The 20,573-nt window shown below is 40.6% G+C and overlaps 1 protein-coding gene across 4 annotated transcripts in view; it reads right to left on the bottom strand.

Annotated features, from left to right (window-relative positions):
• The window catches only part of fbxl20 (F-box and leucine rich repeat protein 20), a 108,433-nt gene that overhangs the window by 35,635 nt on the left and 52,225 nt on the right, over positions 1–20,573 (bottom strand). For all 4 annotated transcript variants that reach the window (XM_033034860.1, XM_033034858.1, XM_033034859.1 and 1 more), the window contains exon 3: positions 2,561–2,615. In XM_033034860.1, the coding sequence (XP_032890751.1) occupies positions 2,561–2,615 (55 nt within the window). The remainder of the gene's footprint in view (positions 1–2,560; positions 2,616–20,573) is intronic.

The raw sequence follows: 20,573 nt of genomic DNA, 5'->3' as shown, positions 1-20,573 counted from the left end.
GATGGAGGAGAAAATGACTTTAAAATAACACCCACGAGACTTCAAAATGTACAACTTAATCACCTTGGAGAAGAAAAGCTTGGTGTTCAGTGTTTGCTGTTGCTCAGGCCATTGAAGCCGGTTATTGGTTTCACAGCACTTCACTCAACAACTTGTTCACTCATCGAGTATTCTTTGTGTGTCAGTAACAAGTAGCATTCAAAGTACTCCAGGTGTTTGACCAGAACATTACACAATCCCATCACCGCTGCTCGCCCCCCACCACCCACCACCTTCCCCACACCCCGAATGGGCAGGTCATGAACTTTGTTGGTGAATCATGTGCATTTTGTTGTCCATTGGTCAGCAGCGAGTTAACATATGCAGAAGGCTCTTAGTTCAAAATCCCTCTTTACAATTTTATCCCCAGCACTTTGGAAAATTTGCCACATCCATATTTGCCTTCAGTAATCCTCATCTGCATCCTCATGTATTTCATCTGACTCATCTGAACTGCGAGTTGCTTCCTCCAGAAGTTTTTTCTGGGTTGGCATCACTTGTAAATTTGACCAGTTTGTAAAGCTATTGAATCAGCTCATAAAATGTAACTGCATGGGGCCCAAGACCAACTTCTAGGGATCCTTACGCAGCACTTTAAAATAACGCGTAACAAGCACTTGACAATTTGTACCCATCAGCTATCTTTCACAGCCCATCACGTTTCTACACACATTTTTCTCCTCGTAGCATCTGTTTTATCTTATTCACCTAAACAAAGTCCTTCGGAAATCTGCATACATTAGTGTTTGCTTGTCCCATCAGCAGACATTGGCTGGGGAGGGTGGAATAGTCGGGTGAATCTGAATGGATTCATTCATAGTGACAAATGCGTGAAATTAATTTGGAAAAAAAAAGTGGAAAAAGAAACATTAGAATTGACCAAAATATAACCAGATACCGATTTAGAAATCCAGGGCATGAGAGTTTTGGGCAGAACGATCTTGCCTTCCCTTTCAGCATGTCCTATTTTTAGCTGGCTTTGTTCTTTTACATCCAGAACAAGAGATCAGCATAAATTCAAAATCACAAAAGACTTTGCAAAGAAACACTGTTTTAATTAATGCCTCATGCAATAAACTGGGTTAGATGCAAAAAAATACAAAACTTCAGCAGATGCTTCACAATTTAATCAGTTTCTTCATGCGTACAAACCATCATTTGCTGATCCCTAAAGTGAAACTTCTCAAGTCATTCAAGAACAAAAATCAAACACAACTTTCAACTGGAGATTCAGACTATTTTTACTCTGTTCACGTTTATTAATAGTGAACAATAGAACACTAGCTTATTAATGGGGTCAGAGTGCAAACTTTTGTATTTTCTATCCACATCTCAGATTCTAACCAACATTCCTACCACCCTCCCCCCACCCCAACAGTCTTTTCCCACCCCAACAAATACAGAGATAACTTTGTTTTGAGAGTAAAGGGAAGGGAAATTGCCTCGTGATATCTAGTCTTGGATCTCAGTTTAAAGTTATTGAAAAACCTTCTAAAAAATTACTTTAAATTACTTAAAGCTTTCTCAATGGTGTACATAATTAAAATGATAAAAGCTTAAATATTTTGTAGATCCAACACTGCTTGAGTATTATCAAAACAAGTTTAGTTGACTAAAGGAGTTTATTTTCCAATGTTAACAAGATCACTACGACATTGCTGATGTCGAGCTGATATCGAAGTTTGCCTCGTATGGGGACATAGTTTATTTAGCTCCATTGAATTGTGTTGAAATGCACTGTAGGGCTTCCCAAAGAGCCAGCCGATAAATTGTGCAGCTAAGTTATTTTGAGCCAAACAATACGAGGTTTATTCTCTGAATTGCGTCAATCTACTGATTAGCCGAGTCAATAATAGTTGGATTTAACATCCCAGGACTAAGACGCAAAACTGGTTTTATACAAGTTTCAATCTTGATCATCTTTTTCCTGGAAACCTACACACAGAATGGTTGTGCACAATGATCACACATTCCAGAGGCCACTAAAAACCCATGGATCAAAACCTGGCAACGCAATTCATTCCAACAGGGAAAAGTACAAACACCAAAGCAAGTCCATTGTAAAGTATCACACCAACTAGGTTGTCTACGTAACATTAGCTCATCAACAGCATAGTTTGCATTATTTCACAATGAATAAATCTTTGTATTTCCAGCTTTCAAGCTTTTGTTAATGTGCTCCTCCCTAATACTTCAACAATACATGCCCTTCCAAAATAGTCAGTAACTGACAACAACTCTTGCCAATTCTTCCCTCCCCGATACCGAATCAGTTGATTCCACCGGAGGCAAAAACTAGATCTGTATTAGTCTGAACTATTCAAAACTTGAAGGTACACAAAAATGCTGGAGAAACTCAGCGGGTGCAGCAGCATCTATGGAGCTAAGGAAATAGGCAACGTTTCGGGCCGAAACCCTTCTTCAGACCTTGATTCAAAACTTGAATTAGCTTAGCCATTGTGGATAGCCTGGATCAGAGCTTTACAAAAAATGCTGGAAAGATACTTGAAAGACGCCTTACCCTAGAGACTTGAGCAGAGCGACACAAGGTGACTACGTCCAGAAAGGAGAATATTCTGTGGGAAGAGACAATGATTGAAACAGAACTGAAAAATACACCGGCAATTTCATATACGTGTTGGTGCACATAAGTCAATGCAAATATTGTAACTCCCACCATTAATAGTTTACAAAATAGCTTTAAGTTGCGGTGATAACTGTAATGGATTTCCTAAGTTATAGAATCAGATCTCTGGATACATCACCACACAGGGTAAAATGGTAATCACAACTTTCATTTCTGATTGAGGGATCTCAGATGCTCTAGTTTTAATCAGTGAACCCAGAGGAGTCAGGAAATAAAGACAGACATCATTGTCTTTGGTTATTACTTCACGTTGGTGCTCAAACTCTGCTGGCAATGTGCAGTAAAACCATATGAAAATAAATGTTTGATTATTGGTGCAACAATTTCAGATCACCTGGCGGATCAGACAATAAATAAGATCAATATGTTTGAGAAAGATTAACATCTGGTCATATTCCAGATCACTGTAGTGTTTCAGACTCTTACATTATAATGCATGTGGTACTGCCTTAATTAACATGCAATTTTGACCCACCCATTACATGGAATTAAACATAACATACAAAACAGAAATAGGCTATTTTCCGCAGAGTGTATGAGAAAATACATAAATATTTGAAAATACAATGTAATTCCTACTTCCAGATTAGCAGTTCGAGAAGAGCCTAGGAATTGCAAATGCTGGTTTACAAAAATAAAGGCACAAAGTGTTGGAGTAACTCAGTGGTTCAGGCAGCATCTCTGGAGAAAAACACATTTTGGGGCAGTACTCTTCTTCAGAGCTGAAGGACCTTAAGTCTGAAGAAGGGTATCGACCCAAAACATCACCCATTCCTTCTTTCCAGAGATGCTGCCTGTCCTGCTGAGTTACTCTAGAATTTTGTGTTTATCTTCCCTGAAACTTACTGGCCCCACTAGAAACATTGTTGTTCTACAAAGTAACATCCTGAAAAAAATGAATTAAAAGGTATTGGAGTATTAATAGAGTACTATTAATAAAATAACATCTGTTATTCTGTTATCTGAGAGTCTGTAAAATCAATAGTCCAGCAGTCGTGAGTGTACAGAATAATGGTGTGTTACTGTACATAGAGCAAGCTTAAGTGCCAAAGCAGACAAAATGAAAAGTTAACATTCATGCACTCGAGAACAAATGATGTTTATCTTAATAACCAACTGCTCAACATGCTCTCTAACACTGGAAATGTTAAGACAGTGAAAGGCTGCAGATCTAGAGATTAACAAAGTTTCACAAAGATTTAAAACAATGAAATTTAATGAAAGAAAATGAAAACAGCCACACTATGTTGGATAAGCTGAATTTTGTGCATAATGTGGGAAATCGGAGATTATGTACTGGAGTAAGAACACAAAAGAGAAACAGCTTGCCCGAAGTGCAGCTTCCAGAAGGAGCCCTTGTACACGGAACACAAAGTAAGTAAGCAGAGCATGGAAACAGGCCCTTTGGGCCACCTGATCCATGCCGACCTTCGATCACCCGTTCACACTAATTCTGTGCTATCCCACTTTCTCATCCATTTCCAACATACATGGGGCAAGTTTTACTTTCACCGCGGCCAATTAAACTATAAACCCACGTCTTTGGTATGAGGGTGGAAACCGGAGCATCTGTTAGAACCCCACACAAACAGCCAGCACCTGAAGTCAGGATCGATCCTGGGTCTCTGGCACTGCGAGGCAGCGTTTCTACCAGTTGCTCCGTCCTAAAGCCATTACCTCAGTGCGGCGGCACAGTGGTGCAGTGTACAAGCCTTGGCTTTCCAGTTGCAAGAACTGCATTTAATAGTGAGAAAGTCTTGGGCTCCATCCCAGATTTGTGCACAATCAACTGTGTCATTTATAAAATTCATAAATATATTAATAAAATTAATGGAATTCAATGTAATAATTTTACTCGATTGATCGTGTGCAGTTCTGACTTCCCAAGTCTGTTTGAAACAAAACAAATCTTTTGTTTAAATAAGATTTTTACTTCACAAATATGGGCTCGAAATAGAGGCAGAAAGATGGAAGAGAACACAAGTTATAGCTGAGTCTCACGTTGCGAGTTGACACAAGAGGTACCTCGAGTTAAAACTCGTGGTAATAACGTACGATTAACGTACGGAACTCATGGATGCAACTTAGAGACTTGTGGTGCTAACGGCAGGTACTCGTGAAACTTGTCGACTCTTGCAAAAAATCAAACATGTTTAAAATTTTCCACAAGTCAATTTTACTCTTGTGGTTAAGAATTGAAACATTTTAACTCGTTGTAAGAACTTAGTGGCCCGTGCGTTTACCTTAGTGTATCGTGAGTCTACCGTGGGAACTCTTTAACTCAGCAGGCAGGCAGCAGCAGATAGTCGCTCCCTTCAGTTTCCCAGCGACAATCACCTGCCATAACGCGAGAGAGATCATGCACTGTTGTAGGTCTCCTTTGCACGTCGGTGTTTCTGTCTTTCTCCACTCATTGTTGACAGATAGGGCCAACAATGAGTGGAGAAAGACAGAAACACTGACGTGCAAAGGAGACCTACAACAGTGCATGATCTCTCTCGCGTTATGGCAGGTGATTGTCGCCTGCCCGCTGTTCCTGACGCTAAAGACTTGGGATCGTTGCCCTTCGTGTTGGCGTGGAGGGGGAGGGGGAGAGGGATATTGTGCTGTTTGATCGCCCCTTGCTATCTCAGGGACAGGGAGACACAGCGGCTTTTGAGACTGGTGGGCAATCACTTCCAAAGTGTCTGCCCACACAGTCAGTACACCTCTCCTACACTTGTCTCCCGCACTAAGATCATCCCGCAGAGAATGATCCCAGCCTAACCCAAGAGCCTTGTCACCCCAGACAGATTAATGACCCCCCCCCCCAACCTCTCTCCACCTCAACTCACGCCTGGGCACCAAAGCAGCTCAGGAGGCGAACCCTGAGCTCCGTCTCACAACAATCTGATGTGCACATCCGTCCACATTCAAAGATTTAATCTCCCGTCTCCCCGCAGTGTGTAGACATGGCAGTAAATTCAATTAAAACATATCAAACCTGTGTGTTTCAAACAAATCATACGTATAACTGCTCTGGCACCGGATGGTGCGCATTTTCCCTTTGTAGGTCACATCAATAGATGCGGCCGCGCTGAATTCTATCTTTAAAACAAAGCCACAGGATGGAGAGGTCTTCTTTAACACTGTTGCTTATTAAAACATAACACTGTTGCTTATTAAAACAAACCTTCATTCAGGGTTGGCTCAAGAGTAACTCGGGAGACGAACTTGGAACATTGCAGAAATGACTAGTAAACGGCAAACATGTCATACCCGTGGGAACTCGGTTAAACTCTTGATCATACACTTGCAATCTTGTACACAACCACAAGTCTTTCACTCGGGGTACCTCTTGTGTCACTCGCAACGTGAGACTCAGCTTTTATTGTGCTCATCCCATCACTAAATGAGAAACCTGTGTTTAAACCCCCTGAAAGCTTTATTTGAATCAAATAATTAAACAATTTCCAGAGCACAATTGCCATAGAAAGAATGCGGACAGAAAATGAAGATACTAACTTCCTCTAAAGTAAATTACATGCAAAATAAATGTTCACATCTTTACTGATTCTATGAAATTAGTCGGAAACTCAAATCTCATGCTATTAACAAGGTAAATAGAAGGCATGATTCCTTGAATCTACACTACCATTCAATAAAATCACATTCTCAATCATCAGCCCACTTTATTACCCCGATTCCTCTAGCTGGATTTCACTGCTGTCTTTAAGTCTAACTGATCTCGGCTTCAAACTACTCAATGGCCAAGAATTCGCAGTGAATTCCAAAAATTCACACTGAATAAAGAAAAGTAGACAAAAATGCTGGAGAAACTTAGCGGGTGAAGCAGCATCTATGGAGCGAGGGAATAGGTGACGTTTCCGGTCGAGACCCTTCTTCAGACTCTGAATAAAGAAATGTTAGTTACCTCAAAACCCACAGAACCAGAGTAAAATTTATGATAATTCCCTATCCAAAGACTATGCCCCCAGAGTACTAGGATTCTGCAGACAAAGGAAAGGCCATCACAGGATGTGAAAATTATGATGCAGAATCTTGTCTTTGTGCAGGAAAATCAAGAAGCAAATGAAGATCCCCGACCTATAAGTAGCATTCTTTCAGCACGCTCTGTCAAGGCCCTGTAGGGATGGAAACCGGTAACATGCAGGGAATCTATCAGAATGCATAAAAGCAAATGTCCCACATTTATGTTGGAGACACAAGGTTCAGGAACATCACGCAAGTTGCAGTACCCACACAGCACAATGCAACTTCTTGTGTCTGCAAAATAAACTTTTAACGAGTACAGTCATCTATTTTCACCATGATCAGCCATGTATCTATGTTGAAAAAAATCTAGTTTGAGGCTGCAGATGATAAAAATATATATATTAATGCAAATCATTAAGCTTTATCCTCCAATTGAAAAAGCCAGTCCTGGATTTATAATAGGGTGACCAATTTCACAGATCACATCACACCTCTAGCTCACCAACAGCTCAAAATCCATCCTACAAACTTCAGTAAAATCAGGTCCGGTTGTGCCATTATTGGTTTGGTTGAGGTTTGTAGTTCGGAAAGGGCCGCCTTTCCTCAGCTACCAAATTAGCAGATAAATCATAGACTGGAACACTTTTGTTTGACAAGGTATGATGTTCATGTTAATTATGGAAAACCAGGGGTAGGGTAGCAAGTAGAAACAAGGAATTGCAGATGCTGGTTTACAAGAGGACACAAAGTGCTGCAGTAACTCAGCGGGCCAGGTAGCATCTCTAGATAGCATGGATAGGCAATATCTCAGTTTGGGACCATTCTTCAGACTGAAATTCAGTATGGGATGGGCTGAGGCATTAAAATAATTAGCAACCCGGAGATCCAGCTGGTCTTGGTGGACCATGCGCAAGTGTCTGGCCAATGGTCACCACGTCTACACTTGGTCTCGCCTTTCCTGCCGGGGACTGGACCAAAGCTTCAGTGGCGGCGGTGCAGCACTGGATTCACCGCGGAGCGGGCGATGCCTACTTGGATAGCCATTTGAAGCTCCGGAGCACTAGGCCTGCTGCTTCAACATCTCGGAGCTGGGGTTTGGAGAGCTCCCAGCACGGGCGGCGCTGACTTCAACATCGCAGAGTCCTGGGACCCTTTGCCGAGGGCCGCCAGCGTTGAATCTCCGGTAGGAAGTGGCCAATTCGGATTCGGATGTCCAAGCCGTTGAGGTGGTTCTCCCGTTCCGACGTCGGAGTTCCATCATCCCGGCGAGAGGGCTTGAACATCGGGCCGCCCGTGGCGGCGACTGCGAGGGGTTCAGGAGCCCCCCGACCACGGGTGAACAACGGTGGAGGATGACTGAATTTTAAAGCCTTCCCTCAGTGGGAAATTTTGATTCCGCTGTGTGGGGATGTCTGTGTTAAAGTCTATCCCATTCTGTGCTCTTTATTATTCGTATGGCTGTATGGTGACAACACATTTCACTGTACCAATTGGAACATGTGACAAATAAACACATCTTGTATGTCCAGGAGCCCACATTGGGGTCACCAGATGCAGTAGATGAAGTTAGACGAGGTGCACATGAATGTCTGTCACACCAAGGAGGACCACAGGGGTCCCTAGATGGAGGCAAGAGAGGAGGTATAGGGACAGGTGTTATACCTCCTGCAGTTGCAGGCAAAAGTAAGGTGACATAAGGGTTAAAGTTATCAGAGCGGTGTGTAAATGGACGTAAACTATATGTATTCTCAAATTCCAAGAAAGCTGGGAAATTCAAAATCCACAAATTAAATAAATACAAAATACTACGCTAGTATCAGTAATAATGACCAATAATTTATTTGTTCAGAAAAATCAATTTATTTCACTTATTTCCAAAAGGAAATTTGCCACTCACGTCATCTAATTGCAACACTCAATGTTCACATGCCAGCAGCAAGGCACCTTTCAGTAAATAATTAGAACCTTCTGAATGTTAAATGACATCGACATCCTGTCAACAAATAAAAACACGTTCTCTTTCCCTCAGAAAGATTGCCAAGAAATGAAAAAGGAAGCAGACATGGCAACATCACTCGATTTTAAGGTCATATCAAGATAACAAACAGAGCAAATGCACAACTTGAAAATGATTTGTAGGTGATATATGGTTAAACTACAAACTGTTTCCTTTTCTGCAATTACTTTAAGCAGAGTCCACAAGGGAGGAATGAAACCAAGTATAGTATTTATAAATTCTGTTGCTGTCACTATGGGAACAAGCATCCAGCATGGAAGCCCAGTATGTATTCTCACACAACGGGAAGATCTAGTGCGAGGGACAACATTTCCACCACTCTAATCACTTATGTCCTGGAAATAATTCACTCACGTGTAATAATTATGCAAATTTAAAATTATTTATCAGTTCATAAGGTCATAAGTGATAGGAACAGAACTATCATGTCTACTCTGCCATTCAATCATAGCTGATCTACCCTTCCCTCTTAACTCCATTCTTCTGTCTTCTCCTCATAACCCCTGACACCTGTACTGATCAAGAATCTATCTATCTCTGCCTTAAAAATATCAAATGATGGCCTCCACAGCAGAATAATGAGAATAATGAAACTAGATGGATCATTAAAAAAATTACTAAAGTAACTGCTGCTGGCCACAAGTATATTCAGCACAATTATTAACCACACACACTCAATTAACATCCGTGGTTGCAGTGCAGAAGACTGTAACAATTTAATACCAGAACTCAAGTTTCATCTAACTAGGAACTACTTGATGCTTCACTACTCAATGACAACCCAAATCGGAGGTTAAAGATATCTGTGAATACCTTTACCAGCTGATCCGTACAGGTTCGGAGGACACAGCCGGGGACTCCATCCGGACTAGTTGCTTTCTGTGAATGCACTTAAAGGCAGGCTGATCTTGCATCTACAATATTAACAGTTTGTACAGGCACAACTGAGACTGGCAGGGTGTGTGGCTTTCCTCCACCGACCTTTTGTTCAAAGGCAGAACATGCTTGAGGGGCAATTAACTTGCTCCAAACTATTATTTCTTATGTTCCTAAGGTCTCAAGATCTTAAGATTTGGCATAATTATTAGTTTTCACTGGTTAAAGCATACGTTAAAATGTGGGTAAAACTTAGTAAACCGACACACATCTTGAATTAATAGTAAACAAGTGCAATCCTTTTCTGTCAGAGAATTCGACAAACAATTGATTCTGCATGTGCAATCTGGATAAATTAAGGAACAATATAAAAGTTAGTCTAATCCACAAAGGTGGGTTACATTTGCAACACTGAAGAAATTTAATGTAAATTTAGCAAGCCACACTAACTGCAAACAAAACATAAAAGAGTCTGAAGAAGGGTCTCGACCCGAAACATCACCATTCCTATCCAGTGATGCTGCCTATCCCGCTGAGTTACTCCGGCATTTTGTGTCTATCTTCGGTTTAAACCAGCAACTGCAGTTACTTCCTGCAACATAACAGTAGTCCATCCAGATATGCAGATCCTGCATTGAATAGTTTATTATTATTATTGTTAAAAAAATACAATTGTACTCCCATTCTCTCCGCAATGTTCTCCTGGGCACATTGGAGAAAAGGTGGTCTGCTGTACTCTTCAGTCGTCAGTGCTCCCCGTCCCCACAATATGAAGCTGACACAGCACGTCTCAGTCAACAGCACTGACAAATGCAACCAAGTAGTGTTGTCTCCACTACAGTCTTGCAGGATTCAGATTTCCCCAGCTGCCCTGCTCAGCAGGCTATGTCAATTCAGTACCAAGGAGGAAAACAACTTAGCTTTCACAATTTAAAATGTCACAAATTAAGTGTCCCAAGTGCTTTGCATCAAATGAAATAGTCACCTTGGTGATTTAGGAAATGTGGCAATCAATTCATTACAGGAACCTCCCGCAAGTGGCTGTTTTGATGGTGTTAATTTGGGGATAAATATTGGCGAGCACTCCAGGGAGCAGGCTCATGAATTCTTCCACTAATAGTGTTTTGTAATATCCATCCTCGGAGGCAGGCAGACCTGCACTTTGATGAGTCAATCACTAGAAATGCATGCAGCATTGTGATGCTAAATCCTACATACACACAGCAGCAAAAGCTACATCAGCATATAGAAACCATGCTCATGAATAAAGTAGGCATTTAATTTTGGAGCACCAACCATTTAAAGATGTTTCTGTCATCTGGCAGCCCTTTCTTTGCATCCAAGTTCAAGTCCACAGTCTCAACCATATACATCTTGGCTGATATTGCAGTGCAGTCCAAAGGGTGGCGATTCTATTTTTTTTAGATGAAATATTAAACCTGGTCTTCTCTCCTCCTCAAGTAGGTATGTAGGGTACCACTGCAGGACCCCAAGCAATATTCTTCCCCTCAGCCAACATTAGTAAAGGTTAGATTTACTCCAGTGCTAAGGAGATTGCTTTCCATGAATCATCTACAATTACAACACCGATTAGAGTTTGAAAGTAATTAATTTGCTGCAAAATGCCACAAGCAATCCTGAAAGTGATGGTAAAGATGCTAATGTAATTGCAGGTCTTCCTCCTTGGCAGTTTATCAGTCAATGAGGAAGCATTTTTAGAATATGCACATGTACAGAAGCAAAGCAAGGTGTAGGACTCCAGCCGACAGTCACCCTATCCTAAAAAAAGTTTCTTCTCACATGATGGAAAACCCAACAACACAAAAGAACTGAAACAAATAACACTTCACCACCAAATAAAATTGTCCTAATCAGGCATCTAGAAAAAGAGATCATAGCCTCAAATTAAGGAATCAGTCATTCATGACTGAATTTATTTTTTCCAGTTTACCTTTTATATTCTCTAGTCAGCAGTTCTATGGAGATCAGCCTAGGGCTGGTGCACACGAGGAAATATCCTACTCCTCTTTTTGGAGTAAATGTTGGAGTAACTCAGCGGGCTCGTCAGCATCTCTGGAGAGACGGAATGGATTGCTTTTTGGGTCGAGACCCTTCTTCAGATACTTGTTCTAAACCATATTGTTTGTTTTGTTTTTGTTTTTACCTTGTTTGGGATGTGTTTATCTTGTGTGGGACTAAAGATGGAAATTAGCCACTGGCTACAATCTTGCATATTACATGCAAATGTTTTATTAATATGCATTGTCCCTAATAAAATCAATTCAATAAAATCAATTCAATTCAATCATTTAAAAGCCTCAATGTGCTTTGTGAAATATTTATATCTTCAGAATTAGCATAAGCAAACACAATATGATCAATTCACCTGCAAATGAGGTGCAGCTGTACACATGCATCACTGAAGTAATGAGGTGGGTCAGCAAGTCAGAGAAAACTGCAAAATCTATTTTAGGACATAATTGAACAATTATGCCAAATTTACACTGACCATTGAAAAACTGATTCTTAAAAAGGTGAGCTAGGGTATTACAGAATTGATAAAGATATGGGGAAAAGGGGGAAAAAGTGATGTTATTAGAAATGCAGTGAAATCCATTGAGAAGGGACGTCCATTTTCTGAAAGAATTAAGCCGTCTTGATCTGAAAGCATTCTCAGGAATTTTGACAAGTTTATCTTAATTACATCTTAGAAGTGTGAAGGAATTCGCTCCACTTTCCTGTTTGAGTGTAGGTCCAACAACACACAAGTACATTAATTGAGCTGAGAAGTAGTAGTTTGCCTGCTTGGCATCCATCTAATACCCTCAGTACAGTCACACCACAACTGGCACATGGCAGCTGCTGTGCACACCGTTTGTGGAGAAATTTGTAGCAATAACTTGTGCTACCTCAAAAGATCTCTACCAAGTGGAAAGACAGCAGGCAACCGAGAACTCAACTATCTGCAGAGTCTTCTTCAACTACTATGTAATCACTTCACACTGAAAGTCTAAAAATCAATTGTGCGATACTTTCACAAAATAATATTTCAAGGCTCATCACCATCTTTTGAAGGGCTACAAATGCTCGCCTTGCCACCAAAAATCACATTCTATGAAAAGATTGAATGTAAGATCAACTCTCACCTGTAGGAATGCTAAAATATAATCCATTGATGGCTGAAAAATAGTTCAAAAGGTAATGCAGAAGAAACTCTTTCTGAAGACAGTAAGAATGTGGAGTGCAGATGTACAGGGTGCACTCGTGGGGGAAAAAGTACTGATTAATGGGGGTAAAATGTAATGCTGAGGCTGTAAAAAGCACTGGTCAGGCTGCATTTGGAGTACTGTGAGCAAAATTGGGCCCCATATATGAGGAAGGTTGTGCTGACTCTGGAGAGGGTCCAGAGGAGGTTTACAAGAATGATTCCAGGAATGGGTGGGTTAGTATATGATGAGCGTTTGACCGCAATAGGGCTCCACTCGTTGGAGTTCAGAAGGTTGAGGGGGGACCTCATTGAAACTTACAGAATAATGAAAGGCATGTGGAAAGAATGTTGTCACTGGTGGGAGAGTCTAGGACCAGAGGTCAGAGCCTCAGAAGTAAAGGGCTCTCTTTTGGAAAGGAGGTGAAGAGGAACTTCTTTAGTCAGAGGGTAGTTAATCTGTGGAACTCATTGCCACAGAGGGCTGTGGAGGCCAAGTCAGTGAATATATTTAAGGCAGAGATAGACAAATTCTTGATTAGAATGGGTGTCCAGGGTTATGGGGAAAAGGCAGGAAAATGGGATTACCTGGCAGATTGAATGGCGGCGTAGACTCGATGGACCAAATGGCCTAATTCTACTCCTATAACTCGTGAACGTGGGAGAATGGGGAAAAATGGGACGATTGAAAAAAAGGTTGTTTTTTTTTAAATACATGAAAAGTTCTAAAATCGCACAAGCATTTTAACATTCCAGCGATGATCTTCCAAGGTTAAATGCCATTGCATAACCATAAACAATCTTCAATTCCCAGAGACTCAAAAGCAATCCTGAAGAATTACCAACATTATTCCCAATGGGGATGAATCAGTAATTTGGCACTCCAAATATTAGACTGAGAAACGCTCATTTAATCCACATCTGAAATGTATTCCACAGACTCAATCGAATATTTAATCTCCTGAGAACTCCCACAAAGTGGGCTCTTGCTTTGTTATTCCCAATCACCTCCATGTCTTTCCATGACTTGACATACAATAACTCAAAGAACCATCACATTCCAATTAAAATCAAATCAGCCTCCGATAAAGTTTTTAAATCCTACTTTGAAAGATGGACGTCCATTAGTCTGAAGAAGGGCTTCAAGCAAAAATTTACTGCCCATTTCCCCCCACACAAGCAGCCTGGCCTAAGTTCATAAGTGACAGGAGCAGAATTAGGCCATTCGGCTCACCAGGTCCACACCGCCATTCAATCATAGCTGATCTATCTTTCCCTCTCAACTCCATTCTCTTGTCTTCTCCCCATAAGAGAGAGTTAGATAGAGCTCTAGGGGCTAGAGGAATCGAGGGATATGGGGAGAAGGCAGGCACGGGGTATTGATTGGGGACGATCAGCTATGATCACAATGAATGGCGGTGCTGGCTCGAAGGGCCTAATGGCCTCGTCCTGCACCTATTTTCTATGTTTCTAAACCCCGACACCCGCACTAATCAAGAATCTATCAATCTGCAGAGCCCTTCCATCACTGTGGCCTTTGTCCAATTTTCCACAAATTTTACAAGAAAATCCATCGAATTACTCCAATTTTTTCACACTCAATCCATGGAACTCTGCTCACTCACAAAATTCATTTCACTTAGCATTTTAAAAACATATAAATCACCTTGCAATCTGTCCTCCCGGTTAAGACTGTGGTGCAGTACATTCTAATTGTCCACCTTCTTGAAATTCTGCAGTCTACATGGTGAAGATACTTCCACTGTGATTAGTGGTATACTGCAGAGATCTGTGCTGGGAACATTGCTATTTGCCATATATTACCTCCTACATCGACATCTGAAATGTCCTGATTAAATTTGCAGAAAGCATGAAAGTTAGCGATTGTTATGGATAGCGAGGATCGTTGTCCAAGACTGCAGCAGGATATAGATCAGATGGAAAGTTGGATAGAAGGTTGGCAGATGGAATCTCACCAGGATGTTGCCCACAATGCAGGATTTTGGGAAAATATTGGAGAGGCTGGGAATGGAATCTCTGGAGCAAATAATGAGAGGTGGCCTGACAAAAGTATAGAAAATTATGAGAGTCACAGGTACAGTAGACAGTCAAACTTTTTTTCTCTCTCCCATGGAAAGAATATCAAAAAGGAGGGTATCAGTTTAAATTGCGTAATTAAAGTAGCTCTGAGGGGGGTTAAACACAGAGGTAGATTTTGGTAACAAATTGCCAGAAGTGGTTGAGGAATCAGATACAATTACTGTGTAAGAGGCATTTAAATAAACAGTCATAGAAAAATAAAGTCCTAATGTGGGAAAATGGAATTAGTGTCGATCAACAAAGGGATTGGCACAGACAAGGTATGCGAAAGAGCCAATTTCTCAGCAATACATTTTATGATATAGCAAATTCTTCCATGATTTTCAACCCCAAAATCACACTCAAATCTCCTTCAGCAGATTTTCATTTATTTCTTATTTAATTCTGTATACTTCAGTAGCACTGGATATTTCAAATTTTCACACAGATTTGTGCGCTATGAATAGCCAAAAGGAAAACAAAACTTGCATTCATCATATTATCCCGACTGTCATAATGTCCCATTTATCGTGCTCATCATTTTCAAGATCAGCCACTGTGACCAGAGGTGCAACCGTGACAGATAATTTGCATGCAGGAGTATATTCCAAATACAAAACGGTATCACTGAATACTGAACAGTGCAGCTCTGGGAAAGAATGAAGATCAAAACATCACGAGATCTTCTTACAAAATGTCCAGTCAACTTCAATATCCATCCGACCCACTATGTTTAAAAAAAAAACTATTCAAAATCCATTCAAATAACAATATTTCCTACAATGTAATATTCCCTCGGGAATTCAATTGATTATAGGTCACCACCCTGAAATATTAACTATTCCTTTCAGCAGATATTCCTTGATCAATAGAGTTCTTCCAGCATTCAGCTTCATCTTAGATTATATAAACTTGAGTGAGTTGAAGTAAGTAGGTGAAGGGGCAGGGTTATTTAAAACTAGATTAAACAGGCAATTGCGTAGAATTATTCTTAACATACGATTTGTCAAAAACAATTCAACTTCAGCTTCAAAAATCCTGCAAATGTCAATAAACAATCCCTAGGTCTTTTCCATTTTAATGGCTGAACAGTCCTGACAGCATGTAGAATACACAGCTAAGCAATGTCAAGATCAATTAATCAGTTCGAAGCTGTCGTTCTGACACAGCTAGCTGCAAATGATAATGGACCATTAAATATGTAACAAGAGGGACAGCTCTACGAACATCTCAGCCTCAATGAAGGCTGAAGCCATTATGCGAGTGCTAAAGGCTGAAGCATTTGCAACCATGTTTAGTCAGAGGTGTTGAATAGACGTTCCGTCTTTGCTTTCTCTGCACATTCTCATCATTGTCAGTTTTCAGACTATTCAATTCATTCCATGTGATACTATCATCCAACATTGGTTATTGCAAAGCAAATGTGCCAATACACAAGGGTTCCGACCCAAAATATCACCATGCATGTTCTCCAGAGCTGCTATTTGACTCGTTAATTACTCCAACTGTAGCATTAAAGACAAAAAAACTCTGCAGATGCTGGAATCAAAACAGACCATTGGAAGAACTCAGGGTACACAAAATTGCTGGGGAAACTCAGCGGGTGCAGCAGCATCTATGGAGCGAAGGAAATAGGCGACGTTTCGGGCCGAAACCCTTCTTCAGACTCCCCAGACCAGATTGGAAGAACTCTGCAGGTCATGCAATATCTGGGGAAGCAAAATGTGCATGTCGCCGTTTCCACTCCAGAACAAGCCCCTTCTCTGGCCACACTCGTCCAATACATCTGTGGCCGTAGCATCCTTTCAACAATGTGGAAAATGAGCCAGCGCTGTCCTGTTCACAAAAAAAGGAACAAATCTAATCTGATCAATTGCCACCCAATTCTTGTCAACAGATAGAAGAGATAAATGATAATCTGCTCACCAGAGCTCAGTTTAGAATTAGCTAGGACCTCATCACAACCTTAAACCAAATTTGGACCAAATAACTAACTAGAACTCAAGGGCAGTTATTAGGGCAGCATTTGATCAGGTTTGGCACCAAGGACCTCTGATAAATATAGATCGCCCTCCCTAATTACACTGAACACACCTACCTTCATTAGAAAGAATCTAGCGTTTCAGGAAAGTGGCTCACCATCACTTTCATAAGGACAACTAAGAGTAAACAACAAATGCTGACCATGCTTACACGGCCCATTCCTTGATAATAGAATACATGTAAAAAAAGATACAAAACATGAAATGGACTAATCAGGTAGAATAGTTGAACTAAATAGAGGAGATGAACTAAGGGGGACGTCTAGTTACTTATGCATTAAAAACTTTGACAAACCACTCTCCGTGGCTTCAGCAACCTGAGCTATATCCTGAACTTGGGTGCTGTCCGCGTTTATGCATTCTTCCTGTTGTCATGTTGATTTATTGCAATTTCCTCCCACATCCCAAAGACCTGCTGTTAAATTGAGAAGCTACTTAACTCCCCCCCCCCCCCCCCCCCAGTCCAGGTAGGCAGCAAGAGAACGAGTGCGGAGTTGGTACCAATGTGGAGTGGAATAGGTTACAGGGAAATAAGTGGAAGAATAGAATTAATGAGAATACTTGGATACAAGATTAGGCCTTCTCAATCATAAAGAAAAATAAGTCTAGGTTTACTCCACCCACTCATCAATTTGTCCTGGAACATGGTTATTTGTCCTGAAACGCATTAACCAGCATCCTTCATACAAACGTTCACAAACTTTCTTCCACAGACCAAATAAAAAACATGAAGGTAGACAAAAGTGCTGGAGAAACTCAGCGGGTGCAACAGCATCTATGGAGCGAAGGAAATAGGCTGCACCCGCTGAGTTTCTCCAGCACTTTTGTCTACCTTCGATTTTCCAACATCTGCAGTTCCTTCTTAAATAAAAAACATGAATGGCAGATGATCAGGAAGGAATCTATTGAAAATAGCACTTTATATTTGGAGAGTATATTGTGATGAACTTTCAGTCCACAAAGTTTATGGACAAGTCTCAATGGAATGTTTTTGAAAAATCATAGTATTCTCATTAGACTTTTCATGCCTCATGCCTGTGCATCTTATATTTTTTATCTGGAATAGACAAACATCAATTGAGTTAGCCACGAGTGTGCATTATGGAAGATAAGCCTTTGACAATAGCTAATAGAGATCACAGCTGTGAACTTGGGCGAATCATGAGTTTGCTCCACAATGACAGACGACTCCGCTTGCATCAACACTTATGGCCCAACTTATTTATAAATGGCATGTTTATGATCAAAGCTTTCATGCCAGCACAAGGTACATTCCTAACTGCCTACAGCACAATAGCTCTTGATTACACAAAAATACTTCTTGATATATTTCCACTCACAGCTAAAAACAATGTTTGAGTATTTTAATTACCTGGTGCTCAATTCAATTGTGTTTCCTGCCCAAATTATTTTCGGTAACTGGCAATGCGAAGGACTAGGAATATTTTTTAGAAGAAAATCGTATAAACAGATTGGATTGTGTTCCTTTAAATTCCCAGGTCTGGGCTTTCCCAAAACAAAAGCCATGATTTAAATAGACTCAAATCGCTATCAACACCAAGCAAATAAATATCCCTACAACTTCTTACTACGTCATAATTAAAAGCAGAAAGGTGCCATTAAGTCACAGATGTTTTCCCACCATGTCATTCCTTTGACTACTATTTGAACATTCCTAGGAGCTGTATTATGCCTACAGTGAGTCACTATCAAAATTAAAGGTTAATTAATTGAAATCTGGTTGTGGTCAAGCCAGAGGAACAATCCCAATGTCCTTTGGCTAGCCCTAAATATTTTTTTTAAGCAAATAGAACCTCAGTATGGGCCAAAGAACAACAGCAAGAAAATTAAAGTGCTCAAGCGTAAGCCAAAATTACATCAAATCCAAGAATGAATTTACAACATTAGCACCCAGACAATATCACTAAGGCTTAGGAGTGAAATAAACAAAGTATCAAAAATAATCTCGTAAATCTCAAATCAACACTTTGCACAAAATCTTTCTTAAAGAACCTCCAGTTCTTTTGAAGGCATATCATTTTTGCTAACATTACACAGAATTACAGAAAATGCTCTGAAATCAAGATATACATTTTTTAAAGACTGTGGCACAGAATGTTACAAAAAGCAGAATAAAGTGCTGCTGGATTCCACTTCCAGAAACGGAACTTCAACCACAACTTAACTCGGTGTCAGATGTATTCAAGATTACCCAATCTCAAGCAGATTTTGTCAATTTAGGCCCACAAATTTATCTGCACTTCAATGGTTAAAAGATTAAAACTGTTACAGATCCAGTCCCATATGCCTGAAAGCAAACAATTCCCTACCACCAATATTCTCACGTTTGGATGAACTTGTTCTTTCCCTGAACAACTTCTCTTTTGACTTCTCTCATTTCCTACAAATCAAAGGTGCAACCAGGGGAACCTGCATGAGCCCTAACCATGCTCGTATTTTCATTGGCTACATGGAGCAATCCCTGTTCCAAACCTCCACAAACTCTATGTTGCATTGATAATAGCATTGGTACTTCCTTCCCATATCCACATGGAAACATCAAGTTTACCACCTTCGCTGCTGACTGCCAACATCTCGCAAATTCACGTGGGCCATTTCTGACACTTTTCCTTTTCTAGATCCATCTCAAAAAACTAACTATCTACCATTGTTTATGATAAAATGATTGATGGCGCCCTCTCCAGTATTTGCTTCATTCCTGAAGCTTCTGCTTTCACCCAATCTTCCTCCAAACAGAAGAGTTGCCTAGTCCTCACCTTTTACCCCACCAGCCTCTGCAGCCAGCATATCATCCTTAAGCATTTCTGCCAGCAGCAATGAGATCCCACCAACAGCCACGTCATCTCTTCCCCACCCCTTTCCATCTTCCACAGGGACCACTGCCTTCATACTCACTGGTCTGCTTATCTTCTCCCTCTTCCATCCTGGGAGCCAAACAGCCCAACAAAGAATCAAGTGCAGCTACTCCAGCCTTGTCTACTTCATTCTCCCAACTCCAACCCTGCCACACCGAGCACCATATACCTGTCATCCTTCACTCCTCTGTCCACCAATCACCCATTGGACCCAGTCTCACCACTCACCTCTCCTCATTATCACTGGCTCTTCTCTCTCCATTCTTAGTCCTGATAAAGAGTTTCAACCCAAAACATTGGCACATTCCCACACATTTGCTGTTCAAACCACTGAGTTTCTTCAGCAGATTGTTTGTTGCATTAGAAAGAAACTGTTCTTCAATCACTCAAAATACAAAATCAATGTTAAGTGAATTACAACAAATTCCAATGCAGAGGTTAAATGGAGCACCTTTGTCATAACATTCATCAAATGTCACAGTGGGGAGGCACACAATTAGCAATCCCAGGTGACAGAAGCCACTTTGTACAAAGTCGCACAGATAAATGACCATGAAAGGAACTTTAATGTAGATGCTATTCTTGCATGGAATGGGCGTCGAAGTTCCAGACCCAACTCGACACTGAGATGGCCAAGCAATCTAATTGTACAAAATCTACACCACTCAGAATGCAGTAGTTCACAAAAAGCAAATTAACTGCAAACTACAAAGGGGTAGTTGAGATGTGTATTAAATTCGTACTTTGCCATCCTTTCCTATGTGGAAAAATCTAAATTAAAAAACAAAGTATCTCTACTTATTCTACCATTCTGGAA

Source organism: Amblyraja radiata, chromosome 16, assembly GCF_010909765.2.
Source record: "Amblyraja radiata isolate CabotCenter1 chromosome 16, sAmbRad1.1.pri, whole genome shotgun sequence".
NCBI lineage: Eukaryota > Metazoa > Chordata > Chondrichthyes > Rajiformes > Rajidae > Amblyraja > Amblyraja radiata.
This window is presented reverse-complemented; position numbering and strand designations above follow the sequence as displayed.